A 25975-nucleotide genomic window follows, 5' to 3' on the forward strand; every position below is an offset into this window, starting at 1 on the left:
AGCGGCCGCTGATTTGTCCGATTTGGTGAAGTTTCAGCCAGAAACTAGTAGTCCATTGGTCGCTTTGGGCCAATTCCTAGCTCCCTTCAGCCCCTGCTATAAAACAGCCAAGCATAAGCGCGATTTAGCGCAGAGTTACCACTGTTGCACACAAGAGCAGCAGCGGTTAAACAAGGTTAAACTATTTGGGCCATCTAAATTCCACTCTTCCAATTTTCCCTTAGAACTACCTTCCTCGAGCTGTACTGCTGATCTAACCAGTATATCCTATAACTGAAAAGTTCATCTCTACTTGATTCCCAAGTAGACTATTCTCTATCTGTAAAGCCTATCACTTACTCCTACAGTACTTACACCTTGATAAAGCACTCTTATTATAGATAGTACCCCACCAGCCTAAAACCCACTTCCCCCAGAGTCCTTTGAAAGTCTCTTTATCTACTACTTCTAGTATGTCGAGGGATCAGTTGCTAGTGTCCTCTCCAGCTCAATTGGTGAACCTGGGAATATTGAGGCAATGTTACAATTGCCTCATGTACACAGACAATCCTCTCCTTCTCCCACAAAACACAAATACATGCGAGATGCAACTATACGGCGAAACTGGAGGCTGAGCTCTCAACATAGGACTGGCAAGACCAGACAGGAGGAGAAGGTAACCACACACAATACATACCCAGTCACACATGGTACCATCACAACTTCAAATCATACACATACTCACACAAAGACATACTCGGAGGCTCTGATCAAAAATTTACCAAAACAGCAGAGGCCACCAAAGCAGACACCCAAACAACTACCACCTCACGACCCAACACATGCAACACATAGACCACACAGTCAGAGTGTCAAACAGTCACAGCCCTTAAGGCCAAACAAAATGCCAGACACACTTGTCATTGGTGATTCCATAGTCAGACACACTGGCGTCCCGGCTCACCAGACTGAGTAAAGAGAAGGTCACAGTAAGCTGCCTGTCGGGCGCTAGAATCTGTCACATAACGCATGGCACTCAGGTCTCTCAACAGCAGGTACAAGTACGACTCAGTCATTGTCCACGCTGGTGTCAACGACCTGAGATGTACCTCCTTGGACTACATGAAAAGGGACATCGAGGAGCTTTCTGATTATGTAGCCCAGGCAGGTATGACCCTGACCTTGAGCAGTATCCTACCTTCACCTAGAATGATGCCACAATACAGTGATAAGATGATCAGCTTTAATAATTGGCTTAAATTCTGGTGTCATTCAAAGGGGATCAATGTCTGTCTGCCTGGGATGACATGCTGGACAAGCCACGCTGCTTAGGGACGGCTTGCACCTGTCACCCTGGGCTTCGGATATTGGCAAAGGCTCTTGCCACCCCCATAGTGCCTTTTTAGGCAAGGCTCAAATTCTAAACCTACCACCCTAGAACACCAAAAGGAAAAAACTAAGGGTAATGCTGCTCAATGCCAGAAGTCTCAATCTCAAGATGCACTCAAGGCCCTTCTCAATATGGAGAACATCGATGTCTGTGCTGTGACAGAAACCTGGTTCAAGGCTCCTGAGAGCACCCCAGCACTAACAGGTTTCACCTCATATCATGCGTTCGGCCCCAAAATCCGGACAACACCAAGAAAGGAGGGTGTCCATATTCATAAAGGACACCCACCTCAAGGTTGGTGGCAACGCACGATGCATCAGAGACCATCCAGGTGCAATTAACCATAGGCAAGACTGCTCTGCAATTTGTAGCATGTTACAGGCCACCCTCTCAAACTCAGGAACCTCACATGGCCTTCCTGAAAACATTGAGAGGATAAATGTATCTCCAAACACCATCATACTAGGTGACTTCTTCAACTACCCTAATATAGACTGGGAACACTACTCAAGCCCGAACACTCTAACCCAAAGATTCCTGGAGTTCATAAACTCAAATGCCATGGAACAACTAGTCACCATCCCCACAAGAGGAGAAAACATACTTGATCTCATCATCACGAACATGGGATCAAAATGTTCAACACCGGAAGTATACCCCTCACTGGTGAGATCAGATCATAAACTAATCTCGCTGGAGGTCCTCATCCCGCCCCCACCTGAAACAAAAAGACCACAGTGAAAAACTTCTCAAAAGCCGATTTCACACTTCTAAAAACTAGTGTGGTCTCCTTCCAGTGGTAAACATTACTCAAACCGCTGAATCACTTACAAATGCCTTCTACCAGCACCTACAGGACTGCATGGATCAGGCAATCCCAAACAAAACTAAGACTCTCTGTACCAAAGGCAAGCGTCCAGTCTGGTGGACCCCAGCCATAAACAAGCTCTACAACAAAGGAGGAAGCTACTACAAGATAGAGCAAAATCCTTGAAAGGTAAGACACCTTTGATCATTATAAGTAAAAACTAAGAGCTCTCATAAAATCATCCAAGGCAAATTTTGAGAGAAAAATCGCCAAGGACTCTAAAGAGAATCATAAGGCCTTCTTTAGCTATGTTAGAAACCTAGGAGGAAACTCCCAGATATGCTCAGAATTAGTTCAAAATGATGTGAAAATTACTGAACCTACACACATTGCCAACATACTGGCTGACAGGTTCAGTGCAAACTTCTCCCAAAGGAGAGATATCTATTCCAGACGATTGTAGCCCCCAAACATCTCCAACACCCAGGTGAGAACTGCCCTCACTAAGGCAAAAACACAGCATCCATGGGACCGGATGGTGTCCCCGGCTGTGCTTCACGAACTCAATGAGGAATTAAACCCACAGTTAGGACAGCTGTTTAATCTTAGCCTCACCTCAGGATCATTGCCCAAGGAGTGGCGCACGCGACTGTGGTCCCACTTCATAAGGGCGGTGCCTCCACAGACCCTGGAAATTACCGCCCCATTAGCTTGACAAGCCTTATCTGCAAAGCCATGGAGAGGATCATAATGGAACTCATAAATAAAGACATAGGGAACTTGCAGACTTTGGATCCAACCCAGTTTGGCTTTGTCAAAGGCAGATCCTGCCTCTTAAACTTGGTTGACTTTTGAGACAGTCACCAAGGCCATTGATGAGGGAAAGGCAGTCCATACAGCCTACCTCGACCTGGCAAAGGCCTTTGACACAATAACCCACTCAGGTATCATCGAAAAACTCATCAGCTTGAATGTAAACCCATACATCACAAGATGGGTTGCAAACTGGCTAAGTGACAGAACCCACAGGGTCAGAGTTGCTGGAGCCATGTCAGACTCAAAGCCTGTCACAAGTGGTGTCCCACAGGGCTCAGTCCTGGGTCCACTCTTGTTCGGCATCTACTTTTCTGAAGTACAAGCAAACACAGGAGGGTTATGGCTGACAAAGTTTGCAGATGACTGCAAACTGGGCGCCATAGTCGAAAACACATCTGACACAGATATCCTCCAGAAGGGCCTCACAGAAAGCGGATAACTGGTGCCAGAGCCATGGCCTGAAGTTAAGCGCCAAAAATGCATAGTCATACTCTTCGGGAAAAACAAGGTTACCCCTAGCTACCATATAGGTGGCAATCCACTGAGCACAGAAAAAGTAATCAGGGATCTGGGGACCCAGGTTGACAGTAGCCTTTCATTTGACACTCATGTTGCTAAAGTAGTTAGGAAAACCTTCTATATCACCCACCTGATCATGAAGGGATTCACATCTAGATCAAGGGAGGTCATCGTCCCCCTGTACTCATCACTCATTATACCTATGATTGAGTACAATGCCCCGTTCGGAATGTATCTGACCAGACACCTGCTGCAGCTTGAAAGGCCCCAAAAGTTCCTCACCAAAAGGATAAAGGGTCTCAAAAATATGTCTTATGCTGCCCGACTGAAAGAACTCCAGCTCTATTCAGTCTCATACCGCTGCTCAGAGGTGACCTGTGCCTGACATATAAGGCCATGTCAAACCCAGATTTGATGAATATGCTTCACCTCAAAAATCTAGATCCCTCAGAACCACAAGGCGGAGACTTAAACCTTGACCTTGACGGTTATAAATAGAACGTGCTGGAGGGACAGATTCATCACCCAGAGACTCCCTATGCTGTGGAACAAAATCCCGGTACATGTGAGGCAGAGCACCTCACTGGCCTTGTTCAAGAGGAATCTTGACCAATGGATGGGAGATTGCAGATATACCCCAGGGATTACTTCAGTGTCACTGCTTGACAGAGGCACAGCAAAATAATAGGCATAGTTTTTATTCAAACTAAAGTGGTGGCGAAAGCCACATAACTATGGGCTAGGCTTATAAATGCCCTTGGGCAGATAGCCTAGTATGAACCTATGAACCTATGAACCTATGAACCTATAGTCATCTTTGTCAAGTCTGATTATGTCACCATCCTACAAATATACCTGTGGAAAGAAAAAGTTCCAGTAATGTGTATAGTGCATCGTATAAATACGTGCTGCTGTAGTATCATAATGTAGTTAGGAAAGAGTTTGAATCTCATGATTGCTGTGTGTGTGCTCCAGGTGTGTGACACTGTTGGTCAATGTAGAGTGGGTTTTGCTTTTTCTAGTGTATGACATATCACAATGACAACTGTATGTGCATTACACATGTAGCTGTGGGGCAAATACATATACATACATGTGACCCCAAGTATTTCATAGGTGAGTACTCTGCTTTTTCCATGAACACATCTGTTATCTTTGCCAGAGCATGCTGGCGCTTTCCAGACCTTAGGTCACTTCTGTATGCTTGTGACAAGCTTAGCCACTGCAGTGATCCCTGGGCTACGTCATCTGTTTCACATCCACTCATCACGGTTTCTATCGAATAGTGTGAATGAGGGTTTATGCTTGAGGTATATTTGAAACCTGTTCAAAAGCAAGCAAAGTCTGGCAAAGATGACTAATCATTATAGGTGTGCAACAACCTCTGTGGATCTGCATGCAAACCCTTTATTGCTTATGTGCTCCACAGAGGGATTTCCAAAACCCTTTGGTAATGTAATTATCAAAGGAGAGATGACTTAACACATGGCCCTATGTATACATTAGTACCTGTTCCACATTTTGAGGACTACTACCTACGTGGTACTCTGGGGATACTTTGTTTTGTAAAAGTGGATAACTATGTTTTCTTTGGCTTATAGCTTTACAGCACGAGTTTGACACCAGGTATCTGTCTGTATGATACCCTTTTGGAGGATGTGTGTGTCATCTGGAGAATGAAGTATAGCCCACAGTATGCATTGTCATCAAACATGGGCAGACATATCCCTACTGTGTTTGCTTGTACCTAAGAAAGCTATATGCCAAACAGGAGTGGTCCCAGGACTGAGTGCAGGTGAATACCAGTTGTTACTGGCATAAAAAATACATGGAGGCTGCAAATGTTACTGTGTGTCCTACATCTGTGCGTCCGTTGTTAAGCCATCATCTAACAATCGTTTATGGGCAGGCTGTTGAGGTTATGTATAATACCAGAATGTGGGATGGGTATGAATTGCTGGTGAGCTATAGCCTGGCTGTGTTGACCTCCCCTCCCTCACCTATAGCCTTGTTGACTGGCTTGAAGTCTACCAGGTGTAGGAGCCATGATCTGGCCTTTAGATAACCTAAGTGGGTATGGCACAGTGTTTGCAGGTTCATAAAGTCTCTGTTAATGAGTTCCATAATGTTGTGCTCCATAGCCTTCCAGATAACATTTGTCTGGCTTATAGGGTGAGAGTTTCCAGGACCTGTTGTAGTTCTACCCTTAATCAATTTATGTTAACATTTGCACTGAGTGTTACGAGGGTGGACAGGTTTAAGAATAAAGTATATCAGAGTGTCAGGACAGGTTTAAAGGTTAGTAGACCAAGCCAGATAGGCAGGATTAAGTTGGTTTGTACATGTGCTGAGGAGGGATGCAGAGTATATTGTGAAATAGATGCTAAGCATGAAGCCGCCCGGTAACAGGAAAAGAGGAATGCCTAAGATGAGGTTTATGGCTGTGGTGAGAGAGGACATGCAGGTGGACAGTGTGACAGCGCAAGATGCAGAGGGCAGGAAGACATGGAAACAGATGATGCACTGTGGCAACCCCTAATGGGAGCATCCGAAAGGAGAAGAAGACGTTGTAGCTCAACCCTTGTGGACTGTGAACACCATTACAGTACATCATTCCACATGTATGTAACCTGTACAGAGGCTCCATCTGGACAGAGCATTTAGGTGAGTGGTGACTTCATATGTCAGCTTGTGTATGACACAGCCAGGGACACTGTCCAGTACCATTGCCACTGTGGTGTGGACCTTGTTAAAGAGATGTTTTAACTAGAGTGCCTGTGAATCATCAGGTATTACGTTCTGCAGGTCTGGAAATGTGGCCCTTGTAGAGCGACATATACCTGTATAGGGTGGCGAAATCTGCATTCAAACTGTCTGACAAGAAATTGGTAATGTCAGTCAGATAAGTGTACTTTGTGACTATTTACATTAACTGTGACCCAATCTCAGATTTCCCCTGCAGATTATGAACAACAGTAAAGAAAGCTTTAGTGTTGTCTTTGGAATCATTGCCATTTTGTATTTTGAAGCTTGCCTTGTATGTTTATTGAGGGATTGAATTTTCCCAATGATACTGACCAGAGAGGTTATCCCTTATTGGTATGTAACTCTTTTTTGGTATAACATCACACCTTCTATTATATATTTAGTTTATGGCAGGGGTCCATGAGACTAATGCACTTTTACTGTATAAGTGAGAATTTCTTGTGTTTGTGATGGCACAGTCCATGCAACCCTGTAGGTGAACAGTGTGCATTAATACAGGATTATGCAGCTGGGACAGTGTTAACCTTAGTAATGCAAACCAATGACAGATAGTAACAACAGCATCACCCACAGCACAGTGTCAACCCATGTCATACACACACATGCGTACTCAAGTTCCAAAAATTGTGTAGTACAATGCATACTGGCCACCAACAGAAACTATGGAGTGTTAACACTGGCCAATACAGGGTATGTCACCTTGTCCATGTGTCCAATATGCACGTACATGCAGACAGTGCACCTCCACCATGTTCACAAATGTACATCTGCAAACCTGTGCTGCACACACCCCACACTTACTGTCGACTATATAACACATGCTGACACAACTACACTCATCAGCCAAGTGGCACATGGGCAAACAAAACACAAATGGAATAAACACTGGTGTAAACAATACAACATTGCTAATTACAGCTTTAGTGCATCATGCCTGCTCAGCTACACCGTCAAGGATATCATTACACTTTACTGCTGACAACATGCTACACATTCAACCATAGCTATACTTTATCAAAGTCACCCTGTGCATCAACACCATGTTAGCCTGTTCCTGCATCAATGTTACAGATTACAGGAGGTGGCACAGGTTTCATCATATGCACAGGGTGTGTATTTGGTTTGCCAGAGGCCTACACTGAGCCATACAATTCACATGTGTGTGTGAGTGTGTGTGTGAGGGCCATGAGTACTGTTATGGGCCAATGTTGATGTAATGTGTGCGAGTATGTGTTTGCCCTAGGTTTCTGGTTTATGTGTGTGTGTCTGCATGTACACAGTTCCACCATATGGCTGCCATATACAGGGATTTGTGGGCAGCTACAGACTGTACCTGGCAGGCTTTACAAATCACCATCTGTGGCCACAGATATGGAACCTGTGCCTGGCAGGGGTGCTACAGACAGTATCAGGTACTAATCCAGATTGGGTACTATCCATAGAAGTTGACATATGTCCACTGGATCCAGGTCCCTGCTGTGACTGGCCAGAGCCACGTGCACGTGGTCTTCTAGGATGGTCTATGGACAGCCCCCCCCAACATTGCTGGGGCTGGTACTGGCACTACGGGAGTGGCTGTGACTTGATGGACATCCACGGCGACCTCCAGCTGCTGATGTTGCTGGCATACATCCACGTTGATGTCTCAACCATCCCGCACTGTCCTGACACATGGACATGACATTGTGGAGGACATCCAATGTCTGACCCCAACGTCTATCAATGACCTCAGTGTAATTACATACGGCACCTGCTAGGTCATGGATACTGTCATTTATAGAGGTGTTATGAGCCCTCTGTGCCCTTAGCCCCTGTCTGGTGTACCACTCCATTCATGCCTGTGCCTCCATGACAGCCTGGAACATGCATTGTGGCATGTCTGCCAGGGGCATGATGACCAGCAGTGCTGTGACGAGAACCCCTGGGCATCTGCCTATGTGGTACCATTCCAGACATCTTACTATGGCTGCTGTGTCCTGATACATGTGCCATAGATACCACATTGTCCTGGTCAGTGCCAACCGTCCACTGTCCCTCAGCTAAGGGCAATGGTGATGATGGATGTACAGGCAGTATGACTGTGTGCATGGATTGAGTGGAGACTTGTGTACTGTCAATTGGTGGCCCAACAACAGACCCTGACAAACCTGCCTGTGCCTCAACACACCTATCCTCATGATCACTGTGACATCAGGTTCCCTGCTGTACTGAACCAGCCCCACCTCAGCCCCTGTGAGAGGAAAACAGGAAACACACTTTAAGACCTGAACATGATGTCAGACCACATGAGCACATGCACACATGCACACATGCACATGCGCACATGCACATCCACACATGCACATGCTCACATGTACATGCACACATGCACACACACAAATACACTCCTCCCTAAAGCAGACACACACACACCAGCAATCTCAGAACATACACAATAGCAGGTGATGGTGGAGTACAGTATCAGAAGCAAAACAGTCATATCATGCATGCAGGACATGTGTTGCTCAACAGCATGCAGTGCAAGTGTAGACAGTCTTTGTTACTAACAGTATACATGGCTTTGATGCATGTGTTTTGTTATTAGGTGATCGGCCTCCCCCTGGAACGCAATGCATACATGGACACAACATTGCTGTACAAGTATTCAAAACTCTGTAATGTACTGTGCACCATAACTCACAGGTCTACATACCATAGCTGGATGTGTATCTGTGTGTCAGATAGGTATCCAATGCTGATTACAGCCTCTGTGTCTTTAGCAAATAATTGTGGACACAGTTTTAGCACATGCATGATGAGTATTCACACAACATCATCAGCAGTGCATGTATAATTGATGGAATACCATTCGTCCACATACCCAATGTACAGTAGTTATGGTGAGTGTAGATCATATTGTGGACATGCCAGTGTCATCCATGACATGGCATGCTAAAACACAACTGCATATTTAAACATCACACATACCCAATGTGTGTCATATGACCTAGCCACTCAATAGCATCACAAGACATATATGTGTCAGTTGTGCAAATGGTGATTGGTATGCATATTGTTTAGAGGTGCATATGTTTGCACACACACAACACTGAGGTGTATAGCAATGAAAGCTATGTGTAGTACTGTGGTTACAATAACTGGATGGGGTATAGTACCATAGGCCATCATCATGAAGCATCATGTGGTCAGTCAAGGCTACAAATGTTTCCCAAACCAGCACTAATCATGCTGTACCGGAACTGTACTACCTTGGCTACATTCACCATTTCACAACCAGTTGTTACATGGGTTTGTAAGGAGGCCAATAAGGAGAATTCCCTGACATGAATGTGTAGTGTGTTGCAGAGTGTTTAAATGCTCCATGATAGGTCTCTACCCCTCAGGTATATTATGTGTAATGTGTGGATGAGATTTTGGATACTGGAGTGTGTCTTTACAAAGGGTTTGTGAATCTTTTATGTGTAGCATGTTAAAATGCTCTGTGTATGACATAGTTGCGTATGTTATGTGCATGTTGAGTATCAGCTTTAGCTATCCAATGGTCACTACAGTGTAGCCACATTTGTTTGAGATGGTCTGGGTATTGCATGTGTTTGAGGCAGCTAATCACATTAGTAAGATGTGCGTGGCGTTACATCAAACATGCACAGCATGCATTATGGATAGGTGTGTTACATGTGTACATGGCCTACACCTTAAGTATGACATGCACTTTTTATTTGCAATAATAAATGTAGAACACACTCACCAGCATCTGTCCAGTGCCTTGATGTCACCCCAGAGGGACCTACATAGAGATGAGACAGTTTGTCAGTGGCCACAACTGTGGCATTGCTACTGTGTGTTTGCAATCTTACAGTAGAACAACAGTTTACATTCACAGGCCTACAGTTTATGTTCCAAATGATCAGTATTGCATAACAACAGGCTCCACATCTTCGAACTACACACTCCACATCTCACATATGCATGATTTACCAATACAGATAACAGTAGTCTACAGATATGCCATGTTACCTGCATGCTCCATGTGTGCTTGCTGGGTGGCTCCAACCTCCATCATGGTGTATGTCTGCTGCTGTTGTTGTTGGGCAGGTGCCACGAGGCTCAGGAGCAGCTCCTGCACTCTGGTGAGGGGGGATGGATATTAATACCACCTCCTGTTGCAAACTATTGTTCTCTGTACATCAGAAGCACGCTGACGGACATGTCTGAGTAGATCATTGTAGTGGTGGTGTACGTGCTCATATGTCTGGTTATGCAGGCCTACCTCATTTACCCTCCTGACAACATCTTGCTACATTGCAGTACGCTCCTGCTGGTCCTGGCTGGTTCATAAGAACATTAGACTGTAGTGCTGAATCATACAGCTAGTAATGATCTCATCTTCAGCACTACTATAGCTGGGATTTCTGCGATGCGCCATGATCCCTGGAAGACATAAAGAAAAATATGTCTGAGCAAGTCATATGGCACATTTAACATTATACATTACAGATATCACTGAACTGCCATATACAGCAACCTATTAGCTAACTGAGAGTGAAACATTTTAACTACCACTTATCACTGCTCACCCCACAACTGCTTGAAAGTGCCTGGCTCACTCTATCTAATGAACCATGTTCTGCACAGCAACAAAATAAAATAACTATATAAGACTATACAAGAGTACCTGGCACACTGTATGCAACACAATGCACCACCTAGCCACAGCAGATATACATCCAGCTGATGTGTAAAGAAATATGTCATCCATCAAAATGAGTGTAAGGTCCAGTAAATGTATTACTATTATACCACACAACTTGTTAATGGCAAACCCATGGCCAAAATATGTGCACAATTGGGAATATAGGTTGCATACTGCTGTAGTACACTATAAATGTTGCTAGATATGCAGTTATATGTTTTACCACACATATGACAGATGACATGTTACAGACATACCCACACACACAGGTATGGCAACCCAGATACGCTTTACATGTGTACTATACAGTACTGTGTGTCAGTATTTACAAAACCTTAATTTTGAGGAACGTAATCTGTGATGAATACAGGGACCACACAAAACAGTGGATGCAAGCAATGTGGACATACACCATACTTTGTTGTACAGGCCCAGAGCTTCAAGTAGTACTACAGTACACACAGGATTTGGATTCAACATCAGTACCAATCAATAATCATAGATGTAGTGCTTTAGCCTCCAATGACACACCCCAGTTAAAACCAAGGGACTTAATCACACTGTATGCCATAGCACTTTTTCTGCCTAGCAACAGAATACACAGTTTTTGCTGGGATCAAAGCAAGGACCCATAATACCATGACATAAACAGTTTCCCACTAAGCTATCCCACAAATACATATCTATTGCAACAAGTAGATGTAGGTGTGTATGAGTATATATGACTCCCTCTCTCTCTCTCTATATATATATATATATATATATATATATATATATATATATATATATATATATATATATATGTATATATGTATATATACATATACACATCCAATGGTGTACAAATACATATATGTGTAGGCACATATACATTTCACCTTTCATAGTGGGAATATCAAGTATACAAAGGATATGAGGTGTACAGTAATGTAATAATATCACACAGTCTTGTGATAAATGCATTGAAAGTGTTCACAGCCCAGGTAGCTTTAGCAGGCCTCACTGGCTTCAACATTGCAAACTGAACAAACCACCCACACTGTTTAACCACCACATGCCATATACCAGCACTGTATGCTGTCTTGTTTGCCACACACTAAAACCTACATACAAATATGTGCATACTAACCTTCACCAACATATATATCTCTACCCTTCACAAACAATTGCAATATGTCCCTTGCTCTATGCACCTATACAGATGTGATTATATATGACACATATATATTTCTCTGTATGTGTGTGGCATGCACACACAAGGTCCACACTGTTGTAAGTCCCTGGACCTCACAGCTGAACTGTTGGGCCTTGCCTCAACACAAACAGGTGTCACATGTGAACACACACTAACATTAGAGGGGGTATATATAGCTACAAATGCTAGATAAGCATACTAGACTGCCATAGCAGTTGCCAGTGCTAAGCTACACTTTAATATGACTATCATGCATGTGTTGCTCTGTCACACCCATGTTTATATAATGGCAGTGCTAATCCCCCCAACAGCCATTGGCCACACTACTGTACAGAACACACATAACATGGATCAGATCTTTGACATTTAATGCTGAGCTACACATTTCACAGGTATGTCCCACTACCCACAGGTACACACTGTATTGTCCATAGCAGTAGTTAAGCAGGACATCTATGCATAGATAAGTACTGCTGCCACATATGAATGGTTCACATTATGTAGACTACTCTTCAAAAATATCTACTACATGCCAGTAAATACATATGTGTCACATACCTTTCCTTTGTATGATTTGGTATTATTTCTTTTTCTTTTTCCTTTTCTCTGTCTCTCTCTCTCTCTCTCTTTGTCTCGCTCTCTGTCAGTCTCTGGAATAGAGTGATTGAGTTTGTTGGTAGTGATTGCAGCCTGCTTTTGTAGGTATTTGCACATGAGCATGTGATGGCCTCTGCACCAATTAGTGGCCATCATTTGCTAACTGCATGCAGCCTGCTGTGTAGTAATTGCAGTAATCACTGTCATAGCAACCCAGTACTATAAATTGCTAACTCAGGTAGGTGTGGCCCTTTCAGCTTTCCAAGATGGAGATCATCCTTGTTTGGTATGGACATCATTGTTTAAGACAGGAGGTTGGTATAGTTCTTATATCAGAAGCCAGGGGTATAGCCAGTGATTTACATTTTGTACTTAGACCTAAATGTTGCTGCTTCCAGTACACACTTGTCAGTGTAGAAATGTACTCACCCCTCAAAATGCTAACCCAAGATACATGGGAGGATGTACTTTCTTTTCAAATTTTACAATTAACTGCCATACAAAGCTAGTTATTGAGATGTATTCCATTGGCACAAGAATTGTTTGTGAACTGCTATACTGTGAATATTCATTTGCTCAGTTCTAAACAGTTTGTGCTTTTTTAGTGTTGACATTAGCACAAGCTGCTCAAGAAAACTGGACACATTTCAGTGCTGTGAGTATGCTTACCTACATCCTTGGTAGACCCTGCACACACAGGTATATTCTACATTTGTGTAGGGGTGCAGAAGTACAGAGAACGTACGTATTATTGTGTGAATTTTATCTTGCTGGACTTACAGGGTTGCTGTGTACATGTTAGTTTACCAAGGCAAGTAGTCTGTCTGTGTAACTCCCAACTGTGGACATATCCACATGGTAGACAGAGATTAGCCTGTTATTCTTTCTCTGTGCATCACACAGGTCTTTTCAGCACTAGAGCAATGGCATTGTTACAGTTGATTACTACCAGTACATGGCTACATCCTTTTGTATTTCAGTGTTGTATTCCTGCATAAGGGTATGCTTCCGGAACTCCTTCCAAAGCTATTTGCACAGTGTGTAACAGCAAAAAGGCTGATATGCCTCTGTGTTTCTGCCTCTACCAGACCTCTCAAACACTCAGGTACATATTTGAACAGACTCAGGGAAAAGTAGAGAAAAAGTCAGGGACACCTTTAAAATATTAGTGCCATTAAGTTGAGACTTTGAGAAAACCAGAGCATATGGATTAATACACCTTTTCTGAAGTAAAAGAAGTGTCTGACTCTTAATTATTGTCATTACTCATTACGTGTAATTCACCACCTTTCTGGCCAAAGTCAGTAGTTTTCGGAGAGATTCAGAGGGACAGAGCTAAATTTTGTTTCAAAATCAGGGACATCCCTGCAAATTAAGGACAGTTGGGAGGTATGGCCTCTGCCCTAAACAGATTTGCCAGTGTTTGTCCTGCTATGATACTGTGTGGGGGTTGTAAAGTGATGGTGTAACATTATTTCCTGCTAGAATGGCTGCTTCTCTTATCACAGTCATGTAATGTAATCCCACAACAACTGTTGGTAAAGATCCACAGAACAAGTTGTGTGGTATGGCATTCCTATTTTTCCTTTACATTCACTCATTCTGATGCATGATATATTTATTTCAGCACCAACCTGTTGTATATCTACCATGGCTTAGTGGCACTTCATGCATTGTAGTGTGTACAAGGTCCGGGGTTCGAGACTGACAGAGGTGTTTTATTTTGCTGCTGAGCAGAACAAGGGCCCTCACATACAGAGTGACTAAGGCACTTTTAAGCAGTTGTAAGTGGATTTGCGTAGGTTTGCAAGATGCTTAGCAATGTTTAGCTAAGCGCAAACAAGCGCAAACCCACTAACTACTGCTTAATAGTGCTTACTCCCGGTAACCCCGCGCTCATTTCTTTGAAAGAAAAGAAAAATGGGGAGATAGGAAATTGGTGAAAAAGAGGCACAAAGAGGGAAAGGCAGTAGGGAAAATAGCTCGGGATGTGCAGGACGGGTGTAGGGAAGGTCCATAGCTGCCCATTTCTTTAACAGCAACAGCTGTGCATATGGAATCAATTTGGAGGTAAATATGAAACCTTCAACCCCTGAGAGAGGGTTGAGGACAACAAAGTATGTTGTAATGCCAATTAAATTACATTTTATGTGTCCAGGGGACATGTGTGCAAAATGGACAGCTATGTTTGGGGCATAATTTTTTTTTTTTTGGGAGCAGATTGCCCTTTTTTTTTCAGGTGAGAGTGGAATGTGGGGTAGGGGAAGTAGGTATATTTGGGGAGGTAGGTTGGGGAAGTAAACAGGCAAGACAAACAAGGCACATACAGGGGTGGAATATGACACTTGGTGGGTGAACACCATTGACGGGGAGGGATGTTTGGAAATCGCAAGCCCATGAGCCCACAGATAGCAACAGTGGAACTGAGATCCCCACCCATGGGCAGTCACCACTGCACCTTCACAGTCCAGAGGGTGACTGTGCTGGGGGCTGTGTAGGAGGGGCAGGCTGACCCAGGAGTTGCGCCACTCATGCCTCAAGCTGGCGTAGAGGTTCTGCAACAGAATGCTCGATCTCTCTACGCACCACAGCCCAGACTGTTTGAAGGGTGATAGGTGGCCCTCCTCCACCCACGCTTGCACTAGGGGGCCGAGCCCCATCCTCTGCTGTGCTTCCACCCGAAGGTAGCACAGGGCCAATGGAGGAGGAGGTCCCAGGCTGGGCACCGGACCTGCTGGTGCCAGGTGTCATGGCCAGCTGAGGTGGGACAGGTGGGTCCGCTGAGACCAGCCTTCCCATACAAACTATGTTTTGGAGAATTTAATAAAGATACAGGTTAGTAACAGTCAACAGCATTCCCAGTTAGTTATAACAGCATGCAGAAGTATTCCCATTAACCCAACACACCAGAGTTTCAACAGTTGAAAAGTAAGCATAACACATGCATATATAGAACAATAGTGGACATTACAACAGCATGCAGGTTTAATTGATGGCAACAGGCCACCAATATTGTGGTATTTGAACAGGGCACATGCACAGAAATAAATGCAAATATTTATAAACCAATAGGACATATGTCCCAACAAATGTTTTGAGATTAGACATACCCATTGAGGTGTGGAATTACATTTTTTATGCTCATACAGTAGGGTGGAAAAAGATAGCTCAGTTAACAACTTATATATCCTTCTAGTTTATACTACATTCCCATTAACTGCAGTTATATGTCCCTTACATGTATTATTACACTACCCAATGTCCTTCTATTGTGCAATTGGATTTTGCTAGATCAATATATACATGAGCTGTATCTGACATACAAACTGTCCAGGATGCAGATATTACTGCTACATATTTTGAGAGTTGCTCACTCGCACTACTGCTCAGATGGTACACTGACAGCTTTACTTTCATATAATTATCTAGATATGGTCAGGTGAAATTATCAGTTATATGTTAACAGCTCGCTACATTTCTGGCAGCACACTGACATTTCTGGGGAACACAATACCAAACTACTCATGTGCCAGATTAACCTGTACATGCTGGGCATGAACCAACAGTTGAGGGCTGTAAATATGCATAACAGCTACTGGCACTCCCTTCATCCACTTTATATGGGCCTACCCAAGTGTGGGTTAACACTGCTTAATACAACAATACTATTTCTAAAATGCAACAGTACAACAACATATCAAAGAAAATCACACAGACATACTCCAAGAATTATACCTTTATTAAAGAATTATTACACATTTATTTATTGGGTTAAAACACTTTTTTGAAGGCTCTCTCATTTATTTTATATAACAGTACATGCAGAATAATTATTAAATAATTATTATACCTTTATTTATTGGGTTAAAACACTTTTTGAAGGCTCTCTCATGTATTTTATATAACAGTACATGCAGAATAATTATTAAAGAATTATTATACCTTTATTTATTGGGATAAAACACTTTTTTGAAGGCTCTCTCATTTATTTTATATAACAGTACATGCAGAATAATTACTAACCTGCCTGGTGACGCAGCCTTTGCAGCCTATCTTCATGGGCTTGCTGATTCATAGCCCGGACACCTGTAGCTGTGAACTAAATGCAATGATAATGAGACATGCCTATCCATAGTATAGACAAGAATAGCAATTCTTAAATACTTAATACAATGGCTACTTACTCAGTAGTAGGGCATTTGCCATCCCACGGGCCTCCTGGATCCACTGATCCAGTTGATCCTCCTTACGTCACTTCAGGTCAGAATAATGGTGCCTGACCTGCTCACCAGTCCGAGGAATGCCAGTGGCACTGGTGAGATCACAAGCTAGACAGTTCCAGGCCTCTGCTTTGTACTCGCAGGAGTCTTTCCTCGTGAGTGTGGACAAGGAGCCAAACCATTAATTTTGACTCCTCAATGGCACAACGTTGCGTTCGAAATCGAGTACCTTCTCCAACACCAGCCATGCTGACTGCAGAAGGGAGCTACAACCAGTTATGGCAAGTATTCCCGCCTGTGGAGCCTAAATATGCCTCATTTCCTGCACTTATTTGTGATTGGCCAGTTTTGAAAAAACTCAGCTGTAGGCACACCTGCTTAGCTTATGTTGGCAATGTTTAAAATTCCTTTGATAGATATGTGTCTGTTGAAAGTGCATGGTTATGAAATGCTGTCATGGCTTAGTGGTTCAGTACTGTGACTATGGTGCACAGTATCCCGAGTTCGAGCCCTGTCACTGCTTTTTATTTTCCTACTGGCCAGACCTGAACAATTAAGGTAAAGTAAAGGAGGTGTGGCCGTGTTTAGCCGACTTTGCTCAACTTTGCCTGACTTTGCTCAGCATTGCTCGACATTGCCTGACGTTCCTCGACGTTGCTCGACATTGCCCGACGTTGCCCGATGTTGTGCTGGTTAGCATGGTGCACAGCTACACGCAAACATGTTCTGGTTGCGCTAGTTGGCGCGATGCACAGCTCCGCGCAAAGACATTGCGCTAGTTAACGCAGTGCTCAGCTATGAGCAATTAAATATAAATATGCTCAATACTGGTAAAATATGCTTAGCAGTGCTTTACATTGCTTAAAATAAGTTACTCATGCATTAGTATGCATAACCATTTCACCTTCCTATATGCATATATATATATATATATATATATATATACATATATATATATATATATATATATATATATATATATATATATATATATATATAAAATTCGTTCACTACTACATATAACATTTCAATGCTTTTTACAAACCTTTAAATAATAAATGTCAGGAAATATTTTTGTATACAGAGTTCCAACAGAAAATGGAACGTGTAGTGGTGGGACTCGAACCGGGAATGCCTCCTCTTTGTTCGAAGGCTCTAACCACTATGCTATCGCTATTTTGCTTAATTTGCATATATTTTTCTTATTATCCTCTTCAGTGTCTAAACTGCTAACTGTAGCTAAGCAATGCACAAACGCGCAAATACGGGCAGCTATATTGGAAATGAAAAAAAAAACATTTCTTTTACTTTTTATATTTGTATGGGGTTCAATATATGGGGGAGTGTAGTGACAGAATGTACACATGTGAGCGGACTCGCTCATGTAACTAGACATTTCCCGAGTTTCAAAATTGCAGGGGCGTGGATTTTTGGACTGCTCGGCAATCCGACACGCCCCTACACTCATCCACGCTCCGTGTGAGCTTTAGAGTTGAGGCAGCATGCCCTCATGAATATGCATGGATCGCTGCCATCTTACTCTTAGACTGGCTCTTCCGTGTAAGACTAATCTAGTCTTACACGGAAGATTAGTGAATCCTGGGGATTATCTTTCTACTGTCTTATTTTTATAATATTGTCCTACTATATTGTTTCATTATTTATTTACATCAGGTTCATGTTTTTAAGAACGTTGTTTTTAAAAGATTGGGTTGATATGTAACAGTAGGTTAACACATTTGTTTGGTTTTATTTAAGGTATTTATTTAGATCATGCATGGATGTATTCATTATATTATGCACGTTCAACTTATTGACAATGGCATCTATGCATTCACGTGTTACTTTTGTTTAATGACCGTCACACAAAGCACAGTATTTCAAACCCACAACCCACACACACACACACACACACACACACACACACACACACACACACACACACACACACACACACACACACACACACAACTGTATATACCAGTGCCGAGATCATACTACAGTGAGGAAAAGGGCAAATTTCTTATGATGGCTAACTCGTTCCTTTCCCTGGGTAAGTCATTCTTTGAAGTGAACGTTCGCTGTATTAGAGTCAATGAGCAAAGGCTGATGGAAATGAGCCTTCGACAAAGTGATATAGACCCATTTAAAACGCAACAATAACATTCCGTTTCTAATAATAGCAATACCTAATTACTAATATTTTTTCTCATCTATCAGTGTAAAATGCATAGATTTGTCAAAATGATCTCAACATTATAGCATTTACAGAGTAAGAAAAAGAATAAAGCTATCCACAATTACATAGCTACATTTTCATCATGCCTTCCTCATCTGTCAAGCTTTCTCCTGAGTTTAAGAAAGCAGATTAGATTCTAAATTGCTTCATCAACATGTGGTCTGTTCAGATAAAATAATGACAGTTTCCTGAGTAATGTTGAAGGATGTCAGTATTGTTTCTGCTCTGCTGTATTAACTTACACTATCACTTTTTCATTTGTTAGAGACTGGCACAAAGTAATATTGTATTACAGATGTAGTAACTCTAGTAATCCATGCAGCATACTCTCTATGCCTCAGTGTCTGAAATTAATTTCATTCTCTTATCCAGTTTCTCTGTCTGGTCATTACCACAAAAATGAACACATGTTCAATATGTGTTTATTAGTTTCAAGTGGCACAACTATTTGCTTCCTACTGGAGGATTTTAACAGTGCGGATGCATTGTTGAAACACATGTCTAAAATTCCAAATAATTAATAAACAGCCCAGACTGTATAAAACAAAATAAATACATGGACTCAAAAATAAGTTTCTGCAACATATATCATGTTATGTACCATACTCTTGCAAAATGAAATAGTGGGCGAGGAAACCATATTTAGAAACACATGCATGTACTCACACACATGCACAGACTAACACACACACACACACACACACACACACACACACACACACACACACACACACACACACACACACACACTCACATTGGGTGTAAAATACATAATATAAACTTGAGTTCATAGAATGATTATACTAGGCAGCATCTGTTAAAAAAAACAGTTAAGATTTATAGATAAGCACCAAGCCATCTGTTGTTCTTTCTCTTTACCAGATACTAAAGAATTCTAACACCCAAAGTTTTTGTGCTTTCCACCACTATCAACAACAACAGCCTGTCACGCAAAGCTACAACTGTTCAGTTAAGTGAATCATTTCTGCAAGTTACCTCAAATCACATTGTCCATTCTTCTTAACAATCCGCCTATAAGGCTGATGCATGACTGGAAGTTCCATGAAACGTACAGTAAGGAGTAAGTTCTGCATGCATCCATCTAACGTATCTTTAGAACTATCGAGCCCTTGGTGGCATTGTAAGAGTCTCACAATATACTACTGTAACAAGGCAAAAAAGGAGAAGCCAGATCCTTGATGAAGAAAACGGTGTTCTGCTTGAGAGCCCTGAACTTCATTTGAAATTGCTGTATCAGCAGGCAGCAATCTCAACCTGCTTCCTGCCACTAACTCACATGATGCACTTTACTTGATTTGGTGAACTTATTAAAAAAAAGCAGTTGATGGGCGACACCAAGCTCGGCTGTACAGTATCACACGCTGTATTGCTCTAGTATCTTTTTTTCTTTTAACCAGGCCATAGATAAAAATAATCAAAACCTGTAAGAAGGTAAGAGGGATTTAAAATAAACAAGCATTTTTTCAGCGTGTTGCTGACATACTGGCATTGGACTCCTTTTCCAGTACTAACATATTTGTTCATTTATTTTGCACAGGAGTATGCACACGATTCTTCCCAGGATAACCACGCACTTCTGCAACCTGCACAAGGCCCTCTTGAGTAAGAAGATAAAGTAGCAGAGAAGTTAAAAACAAAAGCACCCAAAATGTACTGCACACCATCTCTGATTAGAGGTTTGCTAAACATCACTAGCTTTTATAGTGCACCACTCATTACTCTGCATTGAAATGAATCACCCACATACTAAAGAACAATACGTTACCTGTTACCACTATCAGTTAACAGCTGAAAACAGTTATACAAAATGATCACATCGATGAATTTGAAGGAGACCAAGTTATTATTATTTATTGTGTTCACTGAAAGACTAAATATTTTAAAAAAACTTTGTCTTGAAAGCTTAAATCATACTGAACACATCACATACCTCTCAACCTCTCAGCAGCAAACTCATGGGCAAAAGCCAAAATTCGGAGGGACAAAGGACCCATATCCAATACACTTTCCAAGCATTAGTACCACTGATTTAGAGAGCTGATAAAGTAAGAGTAAATTAATTAGCATTCATTTTCTGAACTAAAAGAAGTCTGTAACTCTAATGAATGTCATTCATTACTGACTATATTCCACCACCTTGTCTCAAACCATTACTAATTTTATGATGGCAAAGCAAAATTATGAGCCAAAATCAAGGCTGGCCCTGAAAATCAGGGATAGTTAAAAGGTATGATACATCAGTCTAGCCCCATTAACTCTTTGCATTGTGAGTCACAGTCAACCACCATGCAGTAGCACAAAGCCACCACCCAACCAGGATGCACTGCAACATCGTGTACACTGTTCAATTTACAGATCTTGGTTGGAATCTCTCAGCCTCTACTGGAAAGATATGCATCTGAACTAGTCCCTTAAGCATGAAATGTTTAGTAATTTACTGAAAATACAGATGTACGTTTAGAACACCAACTGAAAAGTAACACATGACCTTGGGTAGCCAAAAGATGCAGTGGATATTTGCATAGATCTGGTAGTAATGCTGTTTGTATCATTTTTGTGGTAAGCTGTCTGACAGCTAACAAACTTGCTTTTCAGTCTTCCAAGTTTATTGCTAGGCCATTGCATATTAGAAACATTTAACTCCTTTGTTATTAATGCAGACTATACTTGTTTTTTCACAAATTAAATACTACTGAATAAAGCAGAAAACATCTCAAAAGCTTTTCCCCTTATAGGATGAAATATTTATTATGTAAAGCTATTATAATAAAGAAGTATTTTACCCTTTAATAGAAAAGTACTAATGGAGCTGTATGCCCAGAAGGATAACAATAACACTGCCAACCAGCATACAGACTTGCTTTCATCTATGATGCTGTACCATCTGATGCATTTTAGGTTCATCATATATTATTCTGTGGCATCAACGGGTATGTGTGTGTGGGGGGGAGGGGGATGATTCACTTTTCCAAGCAAATTTATTTATTTATTGGAATTTGTATACCAAGAACCGCCCTAAACAAAGCAAAAAACACAGCATCAATGGGACCTGACGGTATCCCGGGTTGCGTGTTACGTGAACTCCAAGAGGAGCTAAACCCACACATAAAAATGCTATTTAACCTTAGCCTTACTTCGGGATATGTACCTGAACACTGGCGTACAGCAACAGTGGTCCCACTCCACAAGGGGGGTGCCTCTACAGACCCTGGAAACTACTGCCCCATAAGCTTAACCAGCCTTGTCTGCAAAGCTATGGAAAGAATCATTATGGAACTCATAAACAGAGACATAGGGACCTACAGACACTTGACTCCACCCAGTTCAGCTTTGTAAAGGGCAGATCCTGCCTTTTAAACCTGGTTGACTTTTTCGAAACAGTCACTAGAGCCATTGATGAGGGCAAAGCAGTCCATACAGCATACCTGGACTTGGCTAAGGCCTTCGACACAATACCCCACTCAGGCATCATAGATAAGCTCAACAGCTTAAAAGTAAACCCTTATGTCACTAGATGGGTTGCAAACTGGCTAAAGGACAGAACCCATAAAGTTAAAATCGCTAGAGCAATGTCAGACTTAAAGCCAGTCACAAGTGGTGTCCCACAGGGATCTGTCCTGGGACCCCTCTTGTTCGGCATTTATTTCTCAGATGTTAAAGCAAACATGGGAGGGCTGTGGCTGACAAAGTTCGCAGATGACTGCAAACTAGGCGCCATAGTCAATACACCAGCAGACACACACATCCTACAAAAAGGCCTCACAGAAACGGACAACTGGTGCCAGAGTCACAGCCTTAAACTAAATGCCAAAAAATGTATAGTCATCCCCTTTGGGAAAAACAAAGTACCCACAAATTATCACATAGACAGCAACCCACTGAGTACGGAAAAAGTAATCAGAGACCTAGGGACCCAAGTCGACAGCGACCTCTCATTTGACACCCACGTTGCCAAAGTGGTTAGAAAAACATTCTACCTTGCACACCTCATCATGAAGGGATTCACATCCAGATCCAAGGATGTCATTGTACCCCTATATTCCTCCCTCATCAGACCCATGATTGAGTACAATGCCCCATTTGGTATGTACCTCACCCGGCATTTGCAACAGCTGGAGAGACCACAAAAGTACCTCACCAAGAGGATCAAGGGTCTCCAACATATGTCTTATTCTGCCAGACTAAAGAAACTTCAGCTCTATTCAGTAGCATACCGCCTGCTCAGAGGTGATCTCTGCCTGACGTACAAGGCCATGTCCAATCAGTTTCTGATGGACATGCTCCACCTCAAAAAATCCAAATCCATCAGGACCACGAGAGCTAAAGACCTAAACCTCAGCACAAGTATGAATAGGACATGCTGGAGGGATGGATTCATAACCCAGAGGCTTCCCATGCTTTGGAACAAGATCCCAGTTCGTATTAGGCAGAGCCCTTCACTGACTCTCTTCAAGAGAAATCTTGATGAGTGGGTGGGAGATCGTAAGTTTACCCCAGGAGTCACATCTGTTTCACTGCTAGACAGGGGCACAGTAAACTAATTATATTATATAAGGGGACCTTCATTGTGTCACTACTAGACAGAGGCACAGTATTCTAAATTTATTCTGTACATTTTTTGTACCATTTTATGGGGTGGCAAAAGCCACATCACTATGGCTAGGCTTACAAATGCCCCAGGGCAGATAGCCTAGTACTATATTATGAAACTATGAAACTATGTTAGTCCAACTGGGCCTAAGCAGAGGCCCAGGGAGAAAAGCCGCTGTATAATTACATATTATTATTATTATATTAAATGTGAAGAGAAAGGACATCACCTCAGTGTCAGACTGTGTGTGTGTGTGTGTGTGTGTGTGTGTGTGTGTGTGTGTGTGTGTGTGTGTGTGTGTGTGTGTGTGTGTGTGTGTGTGTGTGTGTGTGTGTGTGTGTGTGTGTGTGTGTGCAAAAGGAGTTAAACAGATCATCTTGACACATAGTTGTAATTCACCAACATTATATACTATATTCATCAGAAAAACAAGCAGAAGGGACAGAGTACGTGCGTGTGTGTGTGTGTGTGTGGTGTGCAAGTGAGGGTGTGGGTCTATGTGTGAGAGATTGCGTATGTGAGCACATGCATGCGTATTTGGGTGAGTGCCTCTTTCTGCTCCTGTATACAGAAACTCCATTGTCTCATCTCATTTGATCACAGTTAATGATCACAGCTATACTCTAGCTAGGGGTTATTTTGGGAGGCTGTGTGAAAGGAGCTGACATACTTTTTTATAATAAAAATATGTTGTATAAATGTTAGTTTCTGTCCCTTTTTTGCAGTTGAATAAGTATCCAGTGAAAATGGGTTATTTTGTGGATGTTGTATACATGTAAAAAAGCTGAAATATTTTCCAGAAATAAGATGTGCATTTTGAATATTTTATTTTAAGATTCTTCCAGTTTTTCATAGTCAAAGGGAATGTATCCTATCAGAAAGGGGGTAGTCTAATGAAGCAGTCAATATGCAAAGGGCACATGAATAAGAGCATAAAGGAAAAACAGTCTTCTGTATCTTATTTCAAGTTGCTTCAGTCATTTGCTTACAAAGAGTGGTGCCTCTCAGAAAGGGTTCTTTTAAGGGAATATCCTGAATATGACACAAACTGAATTATTGCACAGAAAAATAAAAGGTGGATAAATCATTTTCAGCTTTTTACACATTTGCAATCAAATGAATGGCTTATTTCCATAAAATACTTATGTTCTGGGGTCAAAAAATGTGTGAAAATGGTTAAAATACTTCCAACAAAAAGTTTTAACATACTTTACTTTCATGCAGTCTCTGTCTTCAGAGTCAAAGGAAGCAGTATAAATGGTTTGTGGAGACAGTATGTATATGAAGTGACCTAAAAAAAACTTCTTAGGAAAAAAAATAAAGCTGGAATTTACTAACATTTAGCACAATGTGCAGCACAAAGTATTTGCAGGTATCAGCGGCACTCTGGTTGGGGGTAATTTAGTGACAAACAACATGGGCATTCAAGGGAAAACAGAGAAGGATGTGTCACATGCAAATAGCCACATAACGATATGGAAATGAGACATCCTATGCAATTAACATCTACATGTTAAGCAGTTAATGATATTACATATGATGGAGCAATTCAGAAATGTATAAAACAAGTGCACTGTATCACAATGCAAAGCTGTTGTGAAGAGCAGAGATTTTTTGGTGTACAGGGCTATGAGCATTCTAGGAGTAGCAGCAGCTGCTGCTGAACAGCATATACTGGTGGTCACTGTCAGAGCCAGCACCAGTAAGGCTGTGCAATGGAGCCATCTGTGCCATTGCAGACGGTACTATCAGTACCTTACATACCAGTATCTCATGGAGCAGCAGAGAGTAGACCGATACTACGTGGACAAGGAGACCATATGAGTCCTGGTCAAACTGTGTTGCCCATAAGTTGAATCAAGGGGGATGCCTGGACTGTCCATCCCAGCAGAAACAGAGATTTGTAGCATTAACCATCTTAGCTACAGGGACCTTCTAATGACCTATGAAGACATGATAGGCATATGACAGAAATCAACTCTGCATATCTTATTCTACTTTCTCAATATCGTACTTCAACATATGAAGAAACATATCTGGTTTCCCAGGACTGCACAGGAGAGAACTACTTCTAAGCAGGCATTTTACAGTGTACCCCATTTCCCTGAGGTCTTGGGAGCCATAGATTGCATACACATTGC

The 25975-nt window shown here is 42.0% G+C and overlaps 1 protein-coding gene across 2 annotated transcripts in view; it reads right to left on the minus strand.

Moving 5' to 3' along the window:
- The window catches only part of LOC122798097 (G protein-activated inward rectifier potassium channel 4-like), a 512634-nt gene extending 492155 nt beyond the window's left edge, over positions 1-20479 (minus strand). For both annotated transcript variants that reach the window (XM_044066770.1, XM_044066771.1), the window contains exon 1: positions 20219-20479. In XM_044066770.1, coding sequence (XP_043922705.1) covers positions 20219-20316 — 98 coding nt within the window. In that variant the 5' untranslated portion in view covers positions 20317-20479. The remainder of the gene's footprint in view (positions 1-20218) is intronic.
- Between the last annotated feature and the right edge of the window lie 5496 nt (positions 20480-25975).

This window comes from Protopterus annectens, chromosome 3.part1, assembly GCF_019279795.1.
Source record: "Protopterus annectens isolate FY-2018-M chromosome 3.part1, PAN1.0, whole genome shotgun sequence".
NCBI classification, from domain to species: Eukaryota; Metazoa; Chordata; order Ceratodontiformes; family Protopteridae; genus Protopterus; species Protopterus annectens.